At 37.6% G+C, this 16,441-nt stretch overlaps 3 protein-coding genes across 3 annotated transcripts; 1 reads left to right on the top strand and 2 right to left on the bottom strand.

Annotated features, from left to right (window-relative positions):
- Window positions 1-12,424: 12,424 nt before the first annotated feature.
- LOC108104148 lies at window positions 12,425-13,698 on the bottom strand. Its single transcript, XM_017210048.2, is given in 3 exon segments — window positions 12,425-13,295; window positions 13,297-13,454; window positions 13,547-13,698. Coding segments are annotated over 3 exon segments (456 nt in total). The 5' UTR covers window positions 13,608-13,698; the 3' UTR covers window positions 12,425-13,058.
- A 444-nt stretch (window positions 13,699-14,142) lies between these two features.
- Window positions 14,143-15,125, top strand: LOC108104121. Its single transcript, XM_017210022.2, has 3 exons — window positions 14,143-14,301; window positions 14,423-14,608; window positions 14,673-15,125. The coding sequence occupies exons 1-3, from the start codon at window positions 14,250-14,252 to the stop codon at window positions 14,897-14,899; spliced, it is 465 nt and encodes a 154-aa protein (XP_017065511.1). The 5' UTR covers window positions 14,143-14,249; the 3' UTR covers window positions 14,900-15,125.
- A 49-nt stretch (window positions 15,126-15,174) lies between these two features.
- LOC108104120 lies at window positions 15,175-15,752 on the bottom strand. The gene is made up of 2 exons (XM_017210021.2): window positions 15,489-15,752; window positions 15,175-15,432 (listed from the first exon to the last, which is right to left on the bottom strand). Exons 1-2 carry the CDS (start codon window positions 15,732-15,734, stop codon window positions 15,193-15,195), a joined length of 486 nt encoding a protein of 161 aa, XP_017065510.1. The 5' UTR covers window positions 15,735-15,752; the 3' UTR covers window positions 15,175-15,192.
- Window positions 15,753-16,441: the final 689 nt, after the last annotated feature.

Consider the following 16,441-nt stretch of genomic DNA (forward strand, 5'->3'; position numbering starts at 1 on the left):
GGGGGAGAGCGGCGGCAGGCGAAAGGATTCTCCATCCTTCGCCCTCGCAATAACCGCCAATTCATTTGAGTGCCGTTGTCGAATTGGCAACATTTGCTGGCCTCCCCATTTTTGGTCCTGCGGGATGTCGGTCAAAAAGGGTTATGGTTTACCTTACACAGATACATAGGTACACTCTCGGGTAAGACAATAGTGTTTGTAAGTAAAACTTGTTTGAAATTGAGTCTTAAATTTATTTCATTAACATTATAATAACAAAATATAAAACTTAAATTAAATCTAATACATAAAAACTGTTTTACTTTGCTTCTAATAACTTGACCGCGCCTGTACATATGTGCGTAAGTGGTGGAGGCCCAGCCAAAACAATCATAAAAATGCCTTAAACCCAGCGGCTGGCGAGCCATCAACATTTGATTGAAAAAGTCTCCGAGCCCGAAAGGCGAAGGAAGGGTCGGAGAATCGTCATCAGTTGGAGATTTGATTGCATTTGCTGCACGGCCTGCTACTCCAGAGAAAACCGGATATCATATTCGCGCTGCCCTCCCACCCCCAAAGGCACTCAAATTTTACGACACTAAATTTAGTACTGCATATTAAAAAGGACAGTAAATGCTTCTGCATGTGAAAGATTTTGTGCCTTTTTTTGCTGGTGAATTATTAAATTATTTGTTGATTATGAATATGTAACCAGGTCAGGGCGTGTCGAAGGGCATTTAAGGTAGCAGCAAGTATGGGAATTTATTGCAAAATTAATGTTCATTAGCCAATTGCAGAAGGGTACTGAAATGTTATTTAAAGTGCTTGGGGATGCATTAATCATGAATTGTACTTATGGAATGAGATGGGCTTTACTTACTACTTACTTTTACATACTAAATTAACCACTCTCAGTTTCAATATGCTCGAAAGTAATGCTAATCCTCACCTGATATTTACCCATTTTATCAGCTCATTTGGTTGCTTTACATTTTGACTATCAAATACCATACATAACACCTGATTAAGCTCGGTAACTGACCCCATTCAATGCCCTCATCTCGTTCTATTTATTTGCACCTCGATTTCAATGTTTGGATGCGAGAGAAACACATTGTGTTTTGTACACGCGATGCAGTCGAAACAAATTGGTTTCATTAACTTTTACTATAGCATTTTGGCCCGCTTGATGGCAATAAATTGTTATCTACTCCACATGATGTTCCCTGTTGCTGTGCTGATGCTGCTGATGCTGCCATCCACCTTTTCGGAAGCCCCACTAGCTGCTAGCTGGTAGCTACTTCAGGCTAAATGCCAATACATATTCATTTTGTTGCAACATTTTCGCACATATGCAGTTGTCCTGCGAGTGGGGGTAAGGGTTAGAGAGTAAAAGAGAGCGGACGAACGAGTGAGTGAGTGAGGAACAGAGTGTAACGGTTTGAAAATTGTGTGGGGAATCAGTTTTACAAAATTGAATTTATTTCGCTTGCGTTGCAGCAGCCCCAGTCAAGGGGACCTGCACGTAAAGAAATAGTTTTTTAGTATAAAATAGTTATTAAATTTAAGTTAAAAATGAGTAAGAAGAATATATTAGCTTTATTTTAGTTCATATTTTTATGATTTTTGACTTTTAACGACCTATACCAGTTAAGTTTAATCAGCAACCTCTTTTCTCCAGGAAAATCCCCTCAGTGTATGCTAGAGGGAGGATACCCTCACTGAGTTTGTTGGTGTACGGTGCTATAAGTATCAATAAGTCCAACGGCAACATCAGCTGGCGTGTAACTAAGAAGGATAAGTGCTCTGCTCCACACTGTTCTACACTGGCCCATGCCATAGAAATTTTCATTATTATTTTTACAGGGGGCCTCTATCTATATGCATCCATCTATCTGGCCATCTCTATGCCATCGTCCCGTGGCTCTATAACAATTGTTTAGTGGCTCTGGAATTTATAGCGATGTTTGTGCCCCACCAATGGGGCTATAAATTGAAACTGTGTGCGTTCCCTTGTCGGAGGCTATCGCATTATGTGGTAAATAATTACAAAAAAAAACTAGAAAGCCCTAAATGTGAAGCTGTTAAAAACTATCGAACTAATTGGCACGGCTCTTATTTGAAATAAAGTGTTTGGGTACATCATTTAGTTAATTTATATATCAATATGTTATATATTAAAAATAAATCCTATAGCTTAAGCAGTTTTGAAAAAAAGAAGTAAAAGAATGCAGACAAATAAGTGACCATCATCTGTTGTAGAATAACAACTTACCCCACAATGCAACATATGAACCACAAGGATACCGAGGAGTTACGAACACACAAAGTCTATAAACAATTGCCAAAGTTGTTCCAGGCCGCAGCCACCGAAAATACCAGCAACAAGAAAGGAGACACAGAAAGCTTTTAATGCCCAAAGAGTAGTAAATATGTCGGGGAGAGGATGAGGAGGAGTAAAGTAAGCTGAAGGAGCAGCACAAAAGCCACAGACAGGAAGTAAACTCACAACGAGTCTGTGTTCCTGGCAATGAATTGCAAATTTCATAGAAATTGTTTTCAGGCGTTTAACATGGCGTATGCGTAACGCATTCTCAGCCAGAACGTTATACCTTTCTGTCTTCAGTCAGACCCTCCACCCCATTACCTTAACCCTTGAATGCCATTTAAGCTATACCATTTCAGATTTCATTGAGTCGATAACAACAGAGAAATAAGAATGGAAAACAACGAATGCAGACGTCAACGAAAGAACGACGTCACTTTTATCGGTTTGTTTATTTGTAGCGCAAATTTTTATGATTTTTCCTCACTTGTTTGTTGCTGCTAAACTGATTTCCATGGGGAAATCATAAGGATACGCTCGGCAAGTTCCTTATTCAGTTTGCTATTTGTTTTGTTGCTGCCTTTGATTCGGATTCGGATTCCTGCCTTTTTGAGCTGCCTGATTTGCTTTAGTTTTATGAGCTGCTTTATCGCAGTTTAAGGCTGTCTCGATTGAAAGAGATTTTTGTTAGTAGAAAAATTGGCAGTTTATGGTTTAATCAAGAAGAATACAAAGTATTCTCATGAAAATTAAATATAACCTAATAATTCCCTACACTAGCAAATCCTCTTTTAGTTTCTAAAATCTCTCAGGCAGCTGCCGCATCGAAAAATACAAAATCAACTTTAATTAGCTTCTAAAATTGCAGGGCGGAAATGGATGTAAGTGCCCGAGTTAAATGGACTTTTAAATCAACCGCACAGGACGACTTTGATCCTTCATTCCTGATGCCAGATAATTGCAACTTAGCCACGCCCAGTTGGTTAAGCAGAACGCCCAACTCAACCGAGCCAAACACTATTAAGGAACAGATGCCGGAGGTAGACGGCTCTCCCAAATGAAATGTAAAGAAAATGTTATTTATGGCCAATTTCACGAGTGTCTGATGCTGGTTCCTCCTGCGGAAAGTGCAGCTCCTCCTGTTGCTCATGTTGCCCATGTCCTTCTGCCAGCTGCAGCGCATAGCTCTTGGCCAGAAAAGGAGCGAAGGGCTCTCCCCTCGGATCACCTCGAAGGATTCACCCAGAATGCGTGCGTGTTTGAAGCCTCCGCATCGACGAAGGAATGCAATCTGTAATGCAAAAGGCGAATCAAACGTATTTTGCTGAGCCAGCGCTGGCAACAGAGATGACCATTTAGCTATTTTTATAGCCAAGTAGTAGCAAGCTATAAACTATTATTTTTTAATAACATAGGTGCATGTCAGGATATTCCATCATATCCTTCGTGACAAATTTTGGTAAGTTTAATATTCATTTTTAAGCATTATTAATCGTCATATCTAACACTTAAATCGGACTCGCTAATGGAGACTTGCGCTTAGAGAAAAAATTTTAAAAATTATCGATTAAAAATATATTTTATTTTAGGACCAAGTAACTTCGACCAGCAGTTTTTAGCAGAAATCTGAGCTAAGCTTCATACAATATCATAAACCAATTAGTTTTATAAGCCAAAAAGTATGCACTGTTTTTTTAGTCTACACATCATCAGACTTATTGTAGAGTTTTACAAGGAATTTTTGAAAAATGAAAACGAAATCCGAACCAAATTTCTCTCACTGCCCACATGTACGCACATATGCAGTCACTGTCTGTGGGTAGCTCCATCTCCCCACGTTTTTCCCGTCTTCCCGCTACTCAGTCTGTCGGATTCTCTTGGTGCTTGGGAATCGAATGCAGGTTAAATGAAAATGTTATTTCATTTGGCCGCCACTTAGAGTGTCGGAAATTGAAATTTATATCCGTGTTTCTGGCCAGGATGCGAAGGACGACCGAACTGGGAGGAAGCAGAAGAAGTAGTAGCGGAAGAGAAGTAGCCCATTGAGGAGCGAATTCATTCGATTGTGGTTTATTGCCCCGATTGCTCAGCTGCTACCAAACTCAGACAGCCAATCCCGTCCGCTTTTTTGCCTTTTTGAAATTTACAATTGTTTGCCACGCCTCCTTTTTTGGGGGGAGTAGTCGCTTCGTTGCTGGCCGTATTTTGAGGGTAATGCTCTGTGACATTTTTAGACGATACATTAATAACGAATATATTCTTCAACTTTGTTTTAATTTATTGCACTTTCGGTGTCGTCTCAGCTGTGACTCGATTTTAGGAAGGCTTTCTTTTGGACACAGTGATAAATTATTAGCAATGAAAGTATAAATATTATAGACAAAATATAAAATATTCGTCAATTTCGATTTTAAGTTTATTTTTATCTTTGTAATAAGGGAAATTGCATCTTTGAAATCTTTAATTTCATAACAGAACATTTTTGTTAACTTTTTTGCTATAGACCTTGTCCCATTTCTTGCTATCTACCCAGATCACAATGTATTTACCAGCTTTGTCTAGATTTATTGTTATTTTCATATTATTTGCATCATGTAAACACAATGGCCTATTTCACCCTTTTCGGGAGAGGTCTTCGATCTGACCGGCACTCCTGGATATATGTATATGCCATTTTCCGACTGGGGCCTGTACAATTTAATTAACTTTCAGCAGATGTGCCTCCTATCAATTGGATTGCACACTGCTGTTGTTCTTCTCGGTTGATTGTTTTAGTTTAGTTTGGGAGGGGGAGGATTTCATTGTCACATGCTGGTTAAATGCCTGTTCATATAGTTATATTTACATGGGCAGTGCAATGAGATTGGCCTTAATTGCATTCAGGACCAAGATAACAAATAGAACGTGTGCATATGTTTAAAGATTCCATTCTGATTGCAGAACGTGTGACCAAAGAAACTGATGTAGGTAGTTATTAAAATTTTAAAGATATTAAAGATTTGATAAGTATTTATTTAGCTTAAGAATTCATTAATAAAATATTGATATTTTATCTTAAGCAATCGTTCACAGCTGCATTCTTTTATATTTCCTCTAATTTTGGCCAAATAAGCTGCTGTTGCTGCTGCTGCTTCTGGCTTTTGATGCTAAAACAAATGTGCTCTATCATTTTTGACCCCTCTGAAAGTCTATAAACACGTGCCACTTTGGAGACATCTCCTCTGCCATTTTAGCCCGGCTAGATCCAGTTCCCTCCACTGCTTTTATGCCCACGTGCCAAGCGACGTGTTGCAAATTATTTCGACATCTGATTTTAAGCGGAAAACAAGAGATAGGAAAAACCAAGCGGGACGAGGCGGGGAAAAGCTGGACAAGAGATTTTCTCGTTCACTCTCTTTGGGACTAAGCGCAAAATTACTGGCTAAAAAGGACAACAGCCGAGAAGGCCAACCAAACGGACAGGGCCAGGAGACTCCCATTCGCCATTCTCCATCCTAGATTCTACTATAGCTGGGCTTTTCAGGGGCCACTTATGGCCTTTCTGTGTAAACTTTTGAGTGCATTTTTCGTTGCAGTCCAAACAAAAGACCGGAGAGCAGCATCGGACTGGGATACCCGGCAAACGGGCACATTATGGAACGTTAGTCCAGCTGCACTGAAGGAAATTGTTAGGCTGAAGGAGATGAGCTAATCTAAAAGTTGATTTCCCAATTTAAAATTTTGATTCAAAATTCTATTTAGCTATTTCTGGTATTAACATTGAAGAAATATTTTGTTTGTTTTCCTAAATTATTTCTTTCAGTGCTACCAAAAGTTTGAGTCTTCATGGCTGAGCAGCAGTCCAAGGGTTAGGGGCAAAGGAGTGGCGCCAAAAGAGGCGTCATAGCACTGGCGAAGCTCCATCAGAAAGTGGTGCAGTTGGTGACATTTGCATGAACATAAAAAGCTCATGCACAGCAATTTGCGACTTTGCCAGTGACATTAAACGTGGACAGCAGCAGCAGCAGGAGCAGCAGCTCCAAGTTTTGGCTATCTGGAATGGGAATGGGTTCTTTTGGGTGGAGCGGTGCATAAATGCAGAGTGGTCAGAGGCTCATTTTCCATTAGACAGAGGCAGGCATAAAAAGGGGTAACAAACTATAAGCATCAGCCATTAAAAAAGAACCAATAACTATCAAAATATCAACAAAAACCTAAGTACCAGTAATAATTTTAAGCTTCGATTCATAATTTCGTTTCGAGTTCGAATTTGTTGAAATATTGAAACAAAAATATAAAGTCTCCTACTTAAGCCCATAATAATTATCTTTAATAAGGTTAACAAGGATCTAATATCTTAAACGATTATAGATATAAATTTTAAAAATATTTTGCTTTTCACCCTTTAACCCATGATAGTATCTACGCATCTGCTAATGGGGACTCCCTCGCAGTGCATACAAATAGACACATTGAGGCGGGGAAGGGGGCCTGGGGTTGGGCAGACAACACTTTGCACACTTCATTAGATCGCAAGTGAAAGATAATGGAAGGCGACCGAAACAATGCCCCGAAAAATGATGTGTTAACTGCAGCGTTAAAAATCTAGAAAAATAAGCGAAGGAGCGAACGTTAACCTTAAATCGCCCTGAGGCATAGCAGAGTGGGGGTTTCATGGAGAATGAATTTCTTTTGGCTTTTCATTCTCTGGATTTTCCTGCTGATGTTGCGTAAAATAAAATGTGCAATTTATGCCGCCCCCGAAGTGTTGAATTTTAAATTTCCCTTCAAGTGCCCGGGCTTAAAGGGCCTTCAAGTTCAGCCAACAATGGCCAGACATTGATTTCTTATCGTTCGCCTGCCTCGAAGGAGCTCGAAGGATACTACACACCCACACACACACACACGCACATCCTGCAAAGTCATTTTGATTTATTGGCAATGATTTTCCAAGTTATTGAACAGATTAGATGGGCGTGTTTTAGTTTCTCCTGCAAAGTGCCAAACAATTTGTTTATGTTTTTTGGTAATGGACTTTGCTTCCTCCTAGCCTTCTTCTTCTCCGCCATTAAATGCAGGAAAATCCTGAGACGAAATTGAAAATTTTCAGCTCGTTTATGGTAGAGCAAGTTTTCCAAATGAAATGACAATTGGCCAGACCAGACTGAACTGGTCAGAGCCAAAGGAAGATGGCTTACGTTTCCCCTGCCCTGAGCTTATTAAAATTGTGCACAGCCAAGTCAAATTTCGTTGAAGGGATTTTCCTCCAATTTGTTGCTGTCCGAAGTGCAACGAAAAGCAGATTGAATATAATAAGTATGAAATAGCTATAAATATCATATTGCGAAAAATGCTCAGCAACAGGCAACTGGACATTGGACACTGAGCACTGCAAAACTGGATTCTAGATACAACCTGGAGCAACTGGTCCCAAGGGAGGAGAAGAAATGTGGAAGGAGAAAGAGGTGACCACATCAACCTCAGACTGATGATAATGTTGATAACAACCAATAATGCTGCAGACAAGCTGAAAATGTTGCTAAATAATAGTCGAATTTTAGATTCTCCTCAATGAGTTAAAGATAGATTCATTTTTCTTATAGAAAGTAAACCTTCTAGATCTGTTTTCTATTTTTAAATTTTAAGAAACAATATTGAAAATGTTTTTAATTTTTTTAAAGAACAACATAGAGGCAAGTTATATAAAATACTTATAGAAAGACCTGGTAAATAACTTATTTTGGGATAACTTCCCCTTAAAAATAAGGGTATCTGCAAAAACCTTCCATTCACTTTTAGCCATGCTTTTCCCCAATATATAATTGAATTCTAAACCAACGCAAACATCTCCAGAGAAATAAGTCGACGAAGGATGCAATGCAACTACTGCAGCTCTTATACTCTCTCCTCATCTAAAATATAATAGAAAAAATTCTATGCGGTGGCGAAGAAAAAAAAAAGATAAAGGAAATTCAATCAGAATTTTCTGCTACTGCTCCTGCTGCTGACCACAGAAGAAAGCTGAGAAAAGTGAGATGGAGATGCGGCAAAAATGGTAAAAGCAAATCCGCTTAAGATATTGTATAAATCATGAACCACAACATTCGACTCTATGACCACCCGAAACCCCCTTTGTGTGCCCAATCGTAATTATGTGGCAAATTGGCGGCTTGACAATGCAATTGAATGCAAAATATTTGAACAATGGACTGCGAAAACCCGCTGAGAGGCCGGAAATTGAAAATGTCCTGTGTCGCCTCTCTAATAACCAAATCCTTTCATGGAAGTTTTTCATTTTGTATTGCATTATTGGAAATGCAGCGTATCGGTCACATTGTTGTCACATCCGTCCAATGGCATATTCCTTAATTATGCGCCATTAAATGGAGAAGGAAAATGTATTTGCGGGAAAGTTAGATGGCTAAAAGAGATGACAAAATATTTTACTTTTAAGTAGAATTTGAAAACATACAATTTTGGAAGATATTTTGGATTTCTCAGTATTTTTTTCTTAATTAATAGAGCCAATCTCAATATTCCATGCTAATTGACAAACTCTCTGAGTTAGATTTTTGTTTTTGCGTCGCAATTTAAACAAGTTTTCTTACACCGACAAATTTCATACTCAAAAAAAATCAACTCAAAAAGCTTTCAAATGTGAAAAGTTAACTCAGCATGAAGAAGCTGCTTAAGTATTGAAAATTTTTAAGGGAATGTTAACTTTTTAAGGTAAAGTGCAGTCAAAAAGATTTTTAAAAATGACAATACTCATACACCTCCTTTTTTTTGATCAAAAAGGATTTGTTGCTCCCCCCAGACGGCTGCTCTTATCGCAGCATTTTCTTCTTAGACCAAAATTGCCATGGTAACAGACAAAAGGGGAAGATTCAATGAGTCGATTGCTCAAATAACATGCAACAAAATAAGCAATCAATGCTTACAAAAAAGGGAAGAACCGACTTCCAGCGGAGCTGCAAAGGACGAGACAACAATAGGAAAAGGATTAAATGAGCTGAGGTCTACGAACTCTCAAGTAGATTATCACACACATTAAAGTTTGAAAAAGTCCAGAGAAATAAATAAAAAAGTTAATTTATTTTAAATGAGTTATTGCTTATATATTACTCTTATTAAGTCTTAAGTCCTTAGTAATTCTAAACTTTTTTGTTATTTCTTTTAATTAACTTAGATCGCCTCTCTCGCCCAGCCAATTAAAGTTCGATAACCCAAATCAGAGAACTGTGTCACTGAGCAATTTAATTCCATTATCCGCTTTAAATGCAATTAAAGAAAAAATCCCATAGTTCAGCCGCAGTCAATTTACACCGCCAGCAATCAATGGACCCATAACGGCAGTACTGAGAACTATGATCGACCGCCTACGAAGCTGCTGATCAAAACAAAATAGTTTTATTTTCAGTGACCCCATTGCGTGGTTCGCCAATTTGGTATAACAAAAAAAAAAACTCGTTTCGAGTTTCACTCAACTAATGTCACTCTTTGAGTGACTGAGCAAAGCTTTTTCTCGTCGATCTCAAATCTAAAACAAGTTGCAAATGGGGAAGAGCGCAGAAAACAAACCCAAAACTAATTTCAGTTGTTCAGCGTCTGCCAAACCGAACCAACCGAAAACCGTTGGAAAATTTACTTATTTTTTTTAAAAAAAAAGTTCTAAAATATTAGCAAATATGCTGAAACAAATCTGTGTTCTACTTATCGCCTTGTGCATGATGCACAGTGGTAAGTCTTTTCGTTTTTTAGGTGACATTGCTGCCGGAAAATTTAAGAAATAAACAATTTTCAAAAATCTGTGTCAAAAGGAACCAGTTTTGAGTGAAAACTTATTGCTTAAAAAATAACTGTCATAAAATATATAAAAGAAAGGAAAATATTATATTCGACATTCATTATTTTTCAAGTAAAAAAAATAAATGAATATATTAGTCTAAAGTCATCACATCGCCCAATACAGACCACAACGCGCCCACGATAATTTCGAATTCCAAAGCATATTAAGACATTTTGGAATGATAAACAAAAAAAAAAAAAACAGAATTATTCACGTACTTTTTCATACGTTTTTGAAACGGATATAGAAATGACTTCATAGTTGTCAAATGAGAAGTTTATGGTCTTAAAGTTATTGTTTACATATGTAAACCTTTTTGTACCTGTACAAAAAGAAATGTAAATTGTTAATTAAAATTTTGAATAAACCAAAGTAAAAGTGAAAAATAATTGATTTTGTTATATTTTTTGCATTGATTGGTTGAATTTGAACAAAAGAAGTGAGTTTTTTTTTTTTAAGCTTCTTAATATCCATTGTTTATAAGCCAAAATGTTTATAAAAACTTCAAATTCCCAACAACAAATACCTGTAATAGTCCATGAGCTCCAGGCTCATATGTCTTACGCTTAGCGTAATATTGTTCAGATAATCATTAATATCCGTGAATTCGTGGTTATTGTCGAATTCCACATCCATTGAAGAAATTAAAAAAAAAAAAACAATAACAATAGGAATACGGCGGACGGAGTCTACAAAAACAAAGATGGCGACAACGGGACTTGCAGATTTTTCAGAGGAATTTAAAAATACAATTTAAGTTGTAAACGAAATACGACAATGGACAAACTTTAAAACGTTATGAACACTATTTGCAACTATGCCGATAGAAACCAAAACAAATTTTCAGTTTTTTAAAAACACAATTAACAAATTAAAAGTCCGAAAAAACGCTCACACGACGATGGAAAAGGAAAGGAAGAAGGAATTAGTGATGAGATAGGGAATGGTCACTTATGGTCACAGCTTATCTTTTATCGATAATGCAGATCTCACCATATTTGCCATCTATATTATTATATATTATTGTTTGTCTAGTTGGACATATCAACATAAAGAAGACAATCTTATTGAAAAAACCCTTTAATTTTAAATTTATACCAATTAATTTTCTGTTAGCTTACAAGCATTCCGAGAATTATGAATAAAATTATAATATTTAAAATCAACTTTTATTGATTTTATTTGAATTTGAACACAAATAAAACATTCATTCCAACTCCTGGAGAATTTCATTCCAATCGGTTCCAGGTCTGAGCAACTATAGTGTTGAAAAAAAAGTCAAATGGAAGCTTTCATCGATCCTATCGATATGTTTCCGTTTACCTCAAAACTATTCCAAACAGCTAGATTTGTTCGGTTGAAAAATATTTAGTTTTTACGGCAAGTCTCTTGTTTTTATTGTAATTTTAGCTAACGTATAATTTCTAGATGGAAAACAACCAATTTATTAGACCTGGACGCTGTGGGTCTACCGGTGGAATAGGAGGAAACTCCAATAGTGGATCAACAGGTTCGTCAAAAGTGTCGAAAATGGAGTCCGAGGAAGAGGACAATAAGTTGAATGCTAAATGCGAAAATGAGGAAAATGTTTTGCACGAATTTTTAATGGCTCTCAAAGTGTCACAAAAAGCCAATACTAAGAATATGGCTTCAATGCGTTCTGGCCTCAAACGCACGAAGATATCTCAGGAAGATGTAGTACGAAAGCTTCCAAAGAAGGTTTGCAAATTTGCTCAACAAGAAAAGCAGGACTACAGCTCTGTGTCTGATTGGAATGTATCTGAACTGGAGAAAGAGAATAATATGCCAAGCTCAGAAAACATATTCTTTATCGACTATTTCTTGAAATCCGGAGGTGTCGCTCAATGGGACAATCAAAATAAGGTTAATTTTTTCACAGTCGAGAAAGCTGGTTCCAGAAGAGGTGAACATGGCTACCAATGACGCCCAAGAAATCTTTAGCAAAGACGTCGCCAGACTAGAAAATTTCGAAAAGGTTGTGGTAGTTGAAAATCCACAAGTTGAGATGCCGGATGACTCTTCAAATCAGTGTCAGGACTCAACTGCTAAGAAAATTGTAAACAGGAGAATCACGTTTTAATTTTGGTCGAATACACTCTAGAGGGACCACGTAACATATTAATTGAAGAAGAATAAGGTCCAGAATTGACTAAAATTTATGAAGCCATAACTTATCCAAGGGATACGTTACCAAACCTATGTATAAATACGTTTCGCTAGACTTTTTCCAATGAAGATACTCACACTTAAACTAGAAGCACACGAACCGCTTGGTGTATAAAACGTTTATTTCAATTACAAATATCCTAATTGTCTTTTTATTACAATAAAAACTTGCTGGCGACTAAAACTAGGCGTTTTCTTTGTAAAAACATTACAAAATACAAGTAGAAAGAGATTACAAGATTAAGCTTAAGAGACGGAATGACATGTGCGTAAGATACTTTTTGGACGGTAATAGTTTTCCAGGCTTAAGTTACAATTTCGAGTCGTTTACAGAAAGGCACTTGATTAGACATCGCTCCTCTTATACAAGACTGTCCTTAAATCAAAAAAGGGATTGCATGTAGTTCGTTTAAAGATTTACATACGAAATTATGAAACTTTTGTCCTAAATCAAATATTACAATTACTGGGACATACATTTACAAAACAAGTTAATCCTAACTGCTTTTCTGACTATTTATACAATTTAAATACATTGTAAGGAATATTGAAAAGTATCTTGAGTTGGAAGAAATAAGAAATGTCACTCTTAAAAGAGCGAAGAATCTTTGCATTTAAAAAGGAGGGCATTGGCCTATACATTTGATTTTAGCATCTAACAATTGCCTCTTTTGGCTCAGGACAGTCTTGTGGCAAAGGAGGCGTGGCATTGGCTAAAGCTAGGAGTGGTTGATCCAACTATTGTCGCAGGATATGTGCCACAAGGACGGAAATCAGAGTTCCGGAAAGAACGCCTGTCCAGCTGAGTCGATGGATTCCCGCCGAATTGCAGCCATCCTTGCTGTTGCATGTGCAGAACTCCATGAAGATGTTATAGCTGCCGGTACGCATCAAACAGAAGCGTTCGTCGCCCTCGATTCCGGGTTCGCCCATGTAGGCACAGCTTCGGAAGTAGCGCCACTCCCCGTGCACCTTTTTGTCGGATTTTTCGGCACATCGTTGGTCGCACGCCCTTCAGATGCTCCAGTTCTGGTGCCTGTTGGCAATCCGTAATAGCCAAAGTGCTATTGTCGAAAGGATCACCGCACTTCGGATCGTTATCGCTGCGGCAATCCCAACATTTGATCGACTGGCCTGCAAAAGTCACGCAGATTTGAGGTTTTCATGTTTTTCGGTTGCGCAGGCGCAGATGCATTTTAGACTGCATTTTCTGTTAGATCACTTACCAACTTGCAGCAGACAGCAGAGCACAACAACGAAAAGTACACATTTTTCCAACGTTTTCATCTTATTATATGTATTTTATTTTCGTTGCGTTCAATTGATTGAATTTTTGGGCGTGTAAATAGCAGTGCGACCGTAGCTGCAGCGTTCTTAAATTACCGGGAAAAAATACCGATTAGCAAAGACAAGAACCGTGGTAAAGAACTTCTTTCAAAAACAACGTGGCACCATTGTAAGATCATAAAAGGGCCGATTGAAATTTTGAATTTGTGCGCTTTTTTTTTTAATTATTTTTAATTTAATTTTGTAGTCTTTAGATTTTATCTGAAAGTATTTTTGTGTGGTTTTGTATTCTTAATAGAAAAAATTACTGATTCGCTAAGTATTTATAATATTTTAACAATATTAAAGGGAACATAAGTGTTTGAAGCACATATATTTTCTTGACTTCTTTATCCTTAATTTGTCAGACCTCTATTCTTGTATTCTAAGAATACAAAAAAGCCTTGCAAATGAAATTTAAAAGCATTGAAAAAGGGTTGTCACATATCACTTAAATTTAATATTTGCCGCCTTGTATATTTTATAGCTACCTCGCACACGGTCACACCGAGGCTCGCGTTTACTCCAATTTGTTTTTATTTTTTGGTTTAATCGCATTTTATTTAAGTTAACCGAAGCGCACAAAGCAGTTTTAAGTTAAAAATGAATGTCTTGATCCGCTCCACCTTCTTGCTGCTTACGCTGACCATTTGCGGTGAGTAATGAACGCCGCTCTTGTAATAATCCCAATATGCCAACTTTCATCTCGGCTTTGGGTGTGGCTTTGCTTTGGCAAAGTTTTTAAGTAATTTGAATTAATCCGACTTCCATTGTAGGCAGCTTGGCCATTCGATGCTACCAGTGTTCCTCGGATCAAGATCGGAAAGGACATGACAGCTGTGGCGCCTATAAGAGATTCAACCGGACGGAGCACATCTCCATCGAGTGCAACAGCGATGAGAGTCACATGCCAGGATCCTTCTGCATAAAGGTGGTTCAACAGGGTCCCCGTGGATTTATTTGTGAGTTTGTTGGATTCTGCGCTTCCTTTGGATGTTAATGACAATGTCCTTCCTGTTTTCTTAGGGGACGGTCGTTGGCGCCAGGTCATCCGACGATGTGCCTCCGTTTCTGATACCGGAGTGACTGGCGCCTGTAATTGGGGCGTCTACGAAAACGGCGTGTACTGGGAAGAGTGCTACTGCTCCAGCGATAGCTGCAATGGCTCCAGTTTGATGCAAATGCACGGATCCCTGCAGCTACTGTTGGGCTTCCTGCTGATTGGCGCCGCATCCAGGATTTTTAGAAGTTAATAGGAAAACCAGGTTTATTCTCTCCACCAAAAAAAGACAAAAAGTGCCTTTTCACCGCGCTCTTTTTAGCAATATCTAAGTCACGAATGACTTTTAGTATTGAAAACACATTCCGTCCACTTTTCCATGTATAAAATAAGATTTACACGCTTATAAACGTTGGGCTTAACAGTGTAACATTGCGACATATCTTACAAAAACATAAATAAATCCTTAAACAAGACAATTGTACACTTCGAATCTCGAAAACACCCACAATCGAAATAAAATATATATTAAGTATATAAAATTATTTATTTACTTTCTTGATTTAAAGCGCAACCGATTTGTGCTTCCATAAGCGTTTTCAGACCATTTTCTGACCAACCAGCTCTCGAATCTTTAGCCACAGCTGTGAAAACGACAGTGGAGCCATCTTCAAAGGTTTTCATGGCATAAAAGGACTTTCCCTCCTCCAACCAAATGCGCATTTCGGGCCCAGAAGAACCACCCGTTGAGACAGACCGAGAATCGTTATCAAAGTTTGGTCCATACTAAAATGTAGTAAAATTTAAAATACTTTCCATTTAAGTTGTACCTCAAATGTCACCCATTGTCGATACAAGTCCAGAGGCTGATTCCTTTGGGTCCATCTAAGCACTTTTAGGTAGAACATCAGGAATGTGTGCACATTCTCCTTAATCCTCATCGAGGTGGAGGACTGATTAAACTTGGCCAGCTCTTCGAGGGTGCTCTTACATATCTCGCGATCTTTTGGCCTTCCGAGGTTCTCACAAATGGCCAACGCAATGCGGCGCAGACTTTCGAACTCCTCGTCCAGCAGTTGCTGCCTCATAATAGAAAATTTTGAAAATTCGTATTTTTTTGAATAAAGGTATTTTTAATTGAGAGTCAGAATAAAATCTTTTGTAGTTTAAGGAAAAGGGAGGTTGAAAATAACGAAACGATTTCTTAATTTGTATAACATTTATTTTTGATGTCTTTGATCTTTTGTTGTTTTTACAATATTTTAATTTAACTTTAACTTACTTAGTAAATGTTTCATATTTCGTATTCAGTTATAATTGTTGTTTGTTTTTACGTTTAATATATTTGAATACTTTCCATTATACGTATTGCCCAACTGCATGAAGAAGAATTGCGCGTATGTTAACACTTTCTCAGCTTAAAATCGTACGCTAAAATTTTCAATTCATCCATTTATATTATATTGGTAAATGTTATCATCTTGTACACTAAAATCGACTCTTTGCTAAGCTTAAATGTTAATTTATAAAGACTTTAATGACGATGGAAATCATGTAAATTTAACTACAAAGCAAATAATATTTGTTCTATGAATGAGTGCAGAGAGAACAAGGAAAATACAATTTATTTCGCTAGGTGCATGAGAGAGATAAATGAGATTTGTTAATCTTGGCCAAGTCCCTAGGGGCTCCAATGGGCTCTATGAGACCCATCAGACCATCTGGCTGTCTATAGTTCTTCTATACAACTTCCTTTTTCGATCCGAACGAAGTGAGAAATTTTGCTCAATGTTGA

Source organism: Drosophila eugracilis, unplaced genomic scaffold, assembly GCF_018153835.1.
Source record: "Drosophila eugracilis isolate 14026-0451.02 unplaced genomic scaffold, ASM1815383v1 contig_445, whole genome shotgun sequence".
Classification (NCBI taxonomy): Eukaryota; Metazoa; Arthropoda; class Insecta; order Diptera; family Drosophilidae; genus Drosophila; species Drosophila eugracilis.

Excerpts from the sequence above, each read along its gene's own strand:
- LOC108104121 (XM_017210022.2), top strand. The coding sequence starts at position 14,250 with ATGAATGTCTTGATCCGCTCCACCTTCTTGCTGCTTACGCTGACCATT. Across the intron at positions 14,302-14,422 it reads GCTTACGCTGACCATTTGCG|GCAGCTTGGCCATTCGATGC; the intron begins GTGAGTAATGAA and ends CTTCCATTGTAG. Across the intron at positions 14,609-14,672 it reads GGGTCCCCGTGGATTTATTT|GGGACGGTCGTTGGCGCCAG; the intron begins GTGAGTTTGTTG and ends CTGTTTTCTTAG.
- LOC108104120 (XM_017210021.2), bottom strand. The coding sequence starts at position 15,734 with ATGAGGCAGCAACTGCTGGACGAGGAGTTCGAAAGTCTGCGCCGCATT. Across the intron at positions 15,433-15,488 it reads TGGACTTGTATCGACAATGG|TATGGACCAAACTTTGATAA; the intron begins GTGACATTTGAG and ends ACTACATTTTAG.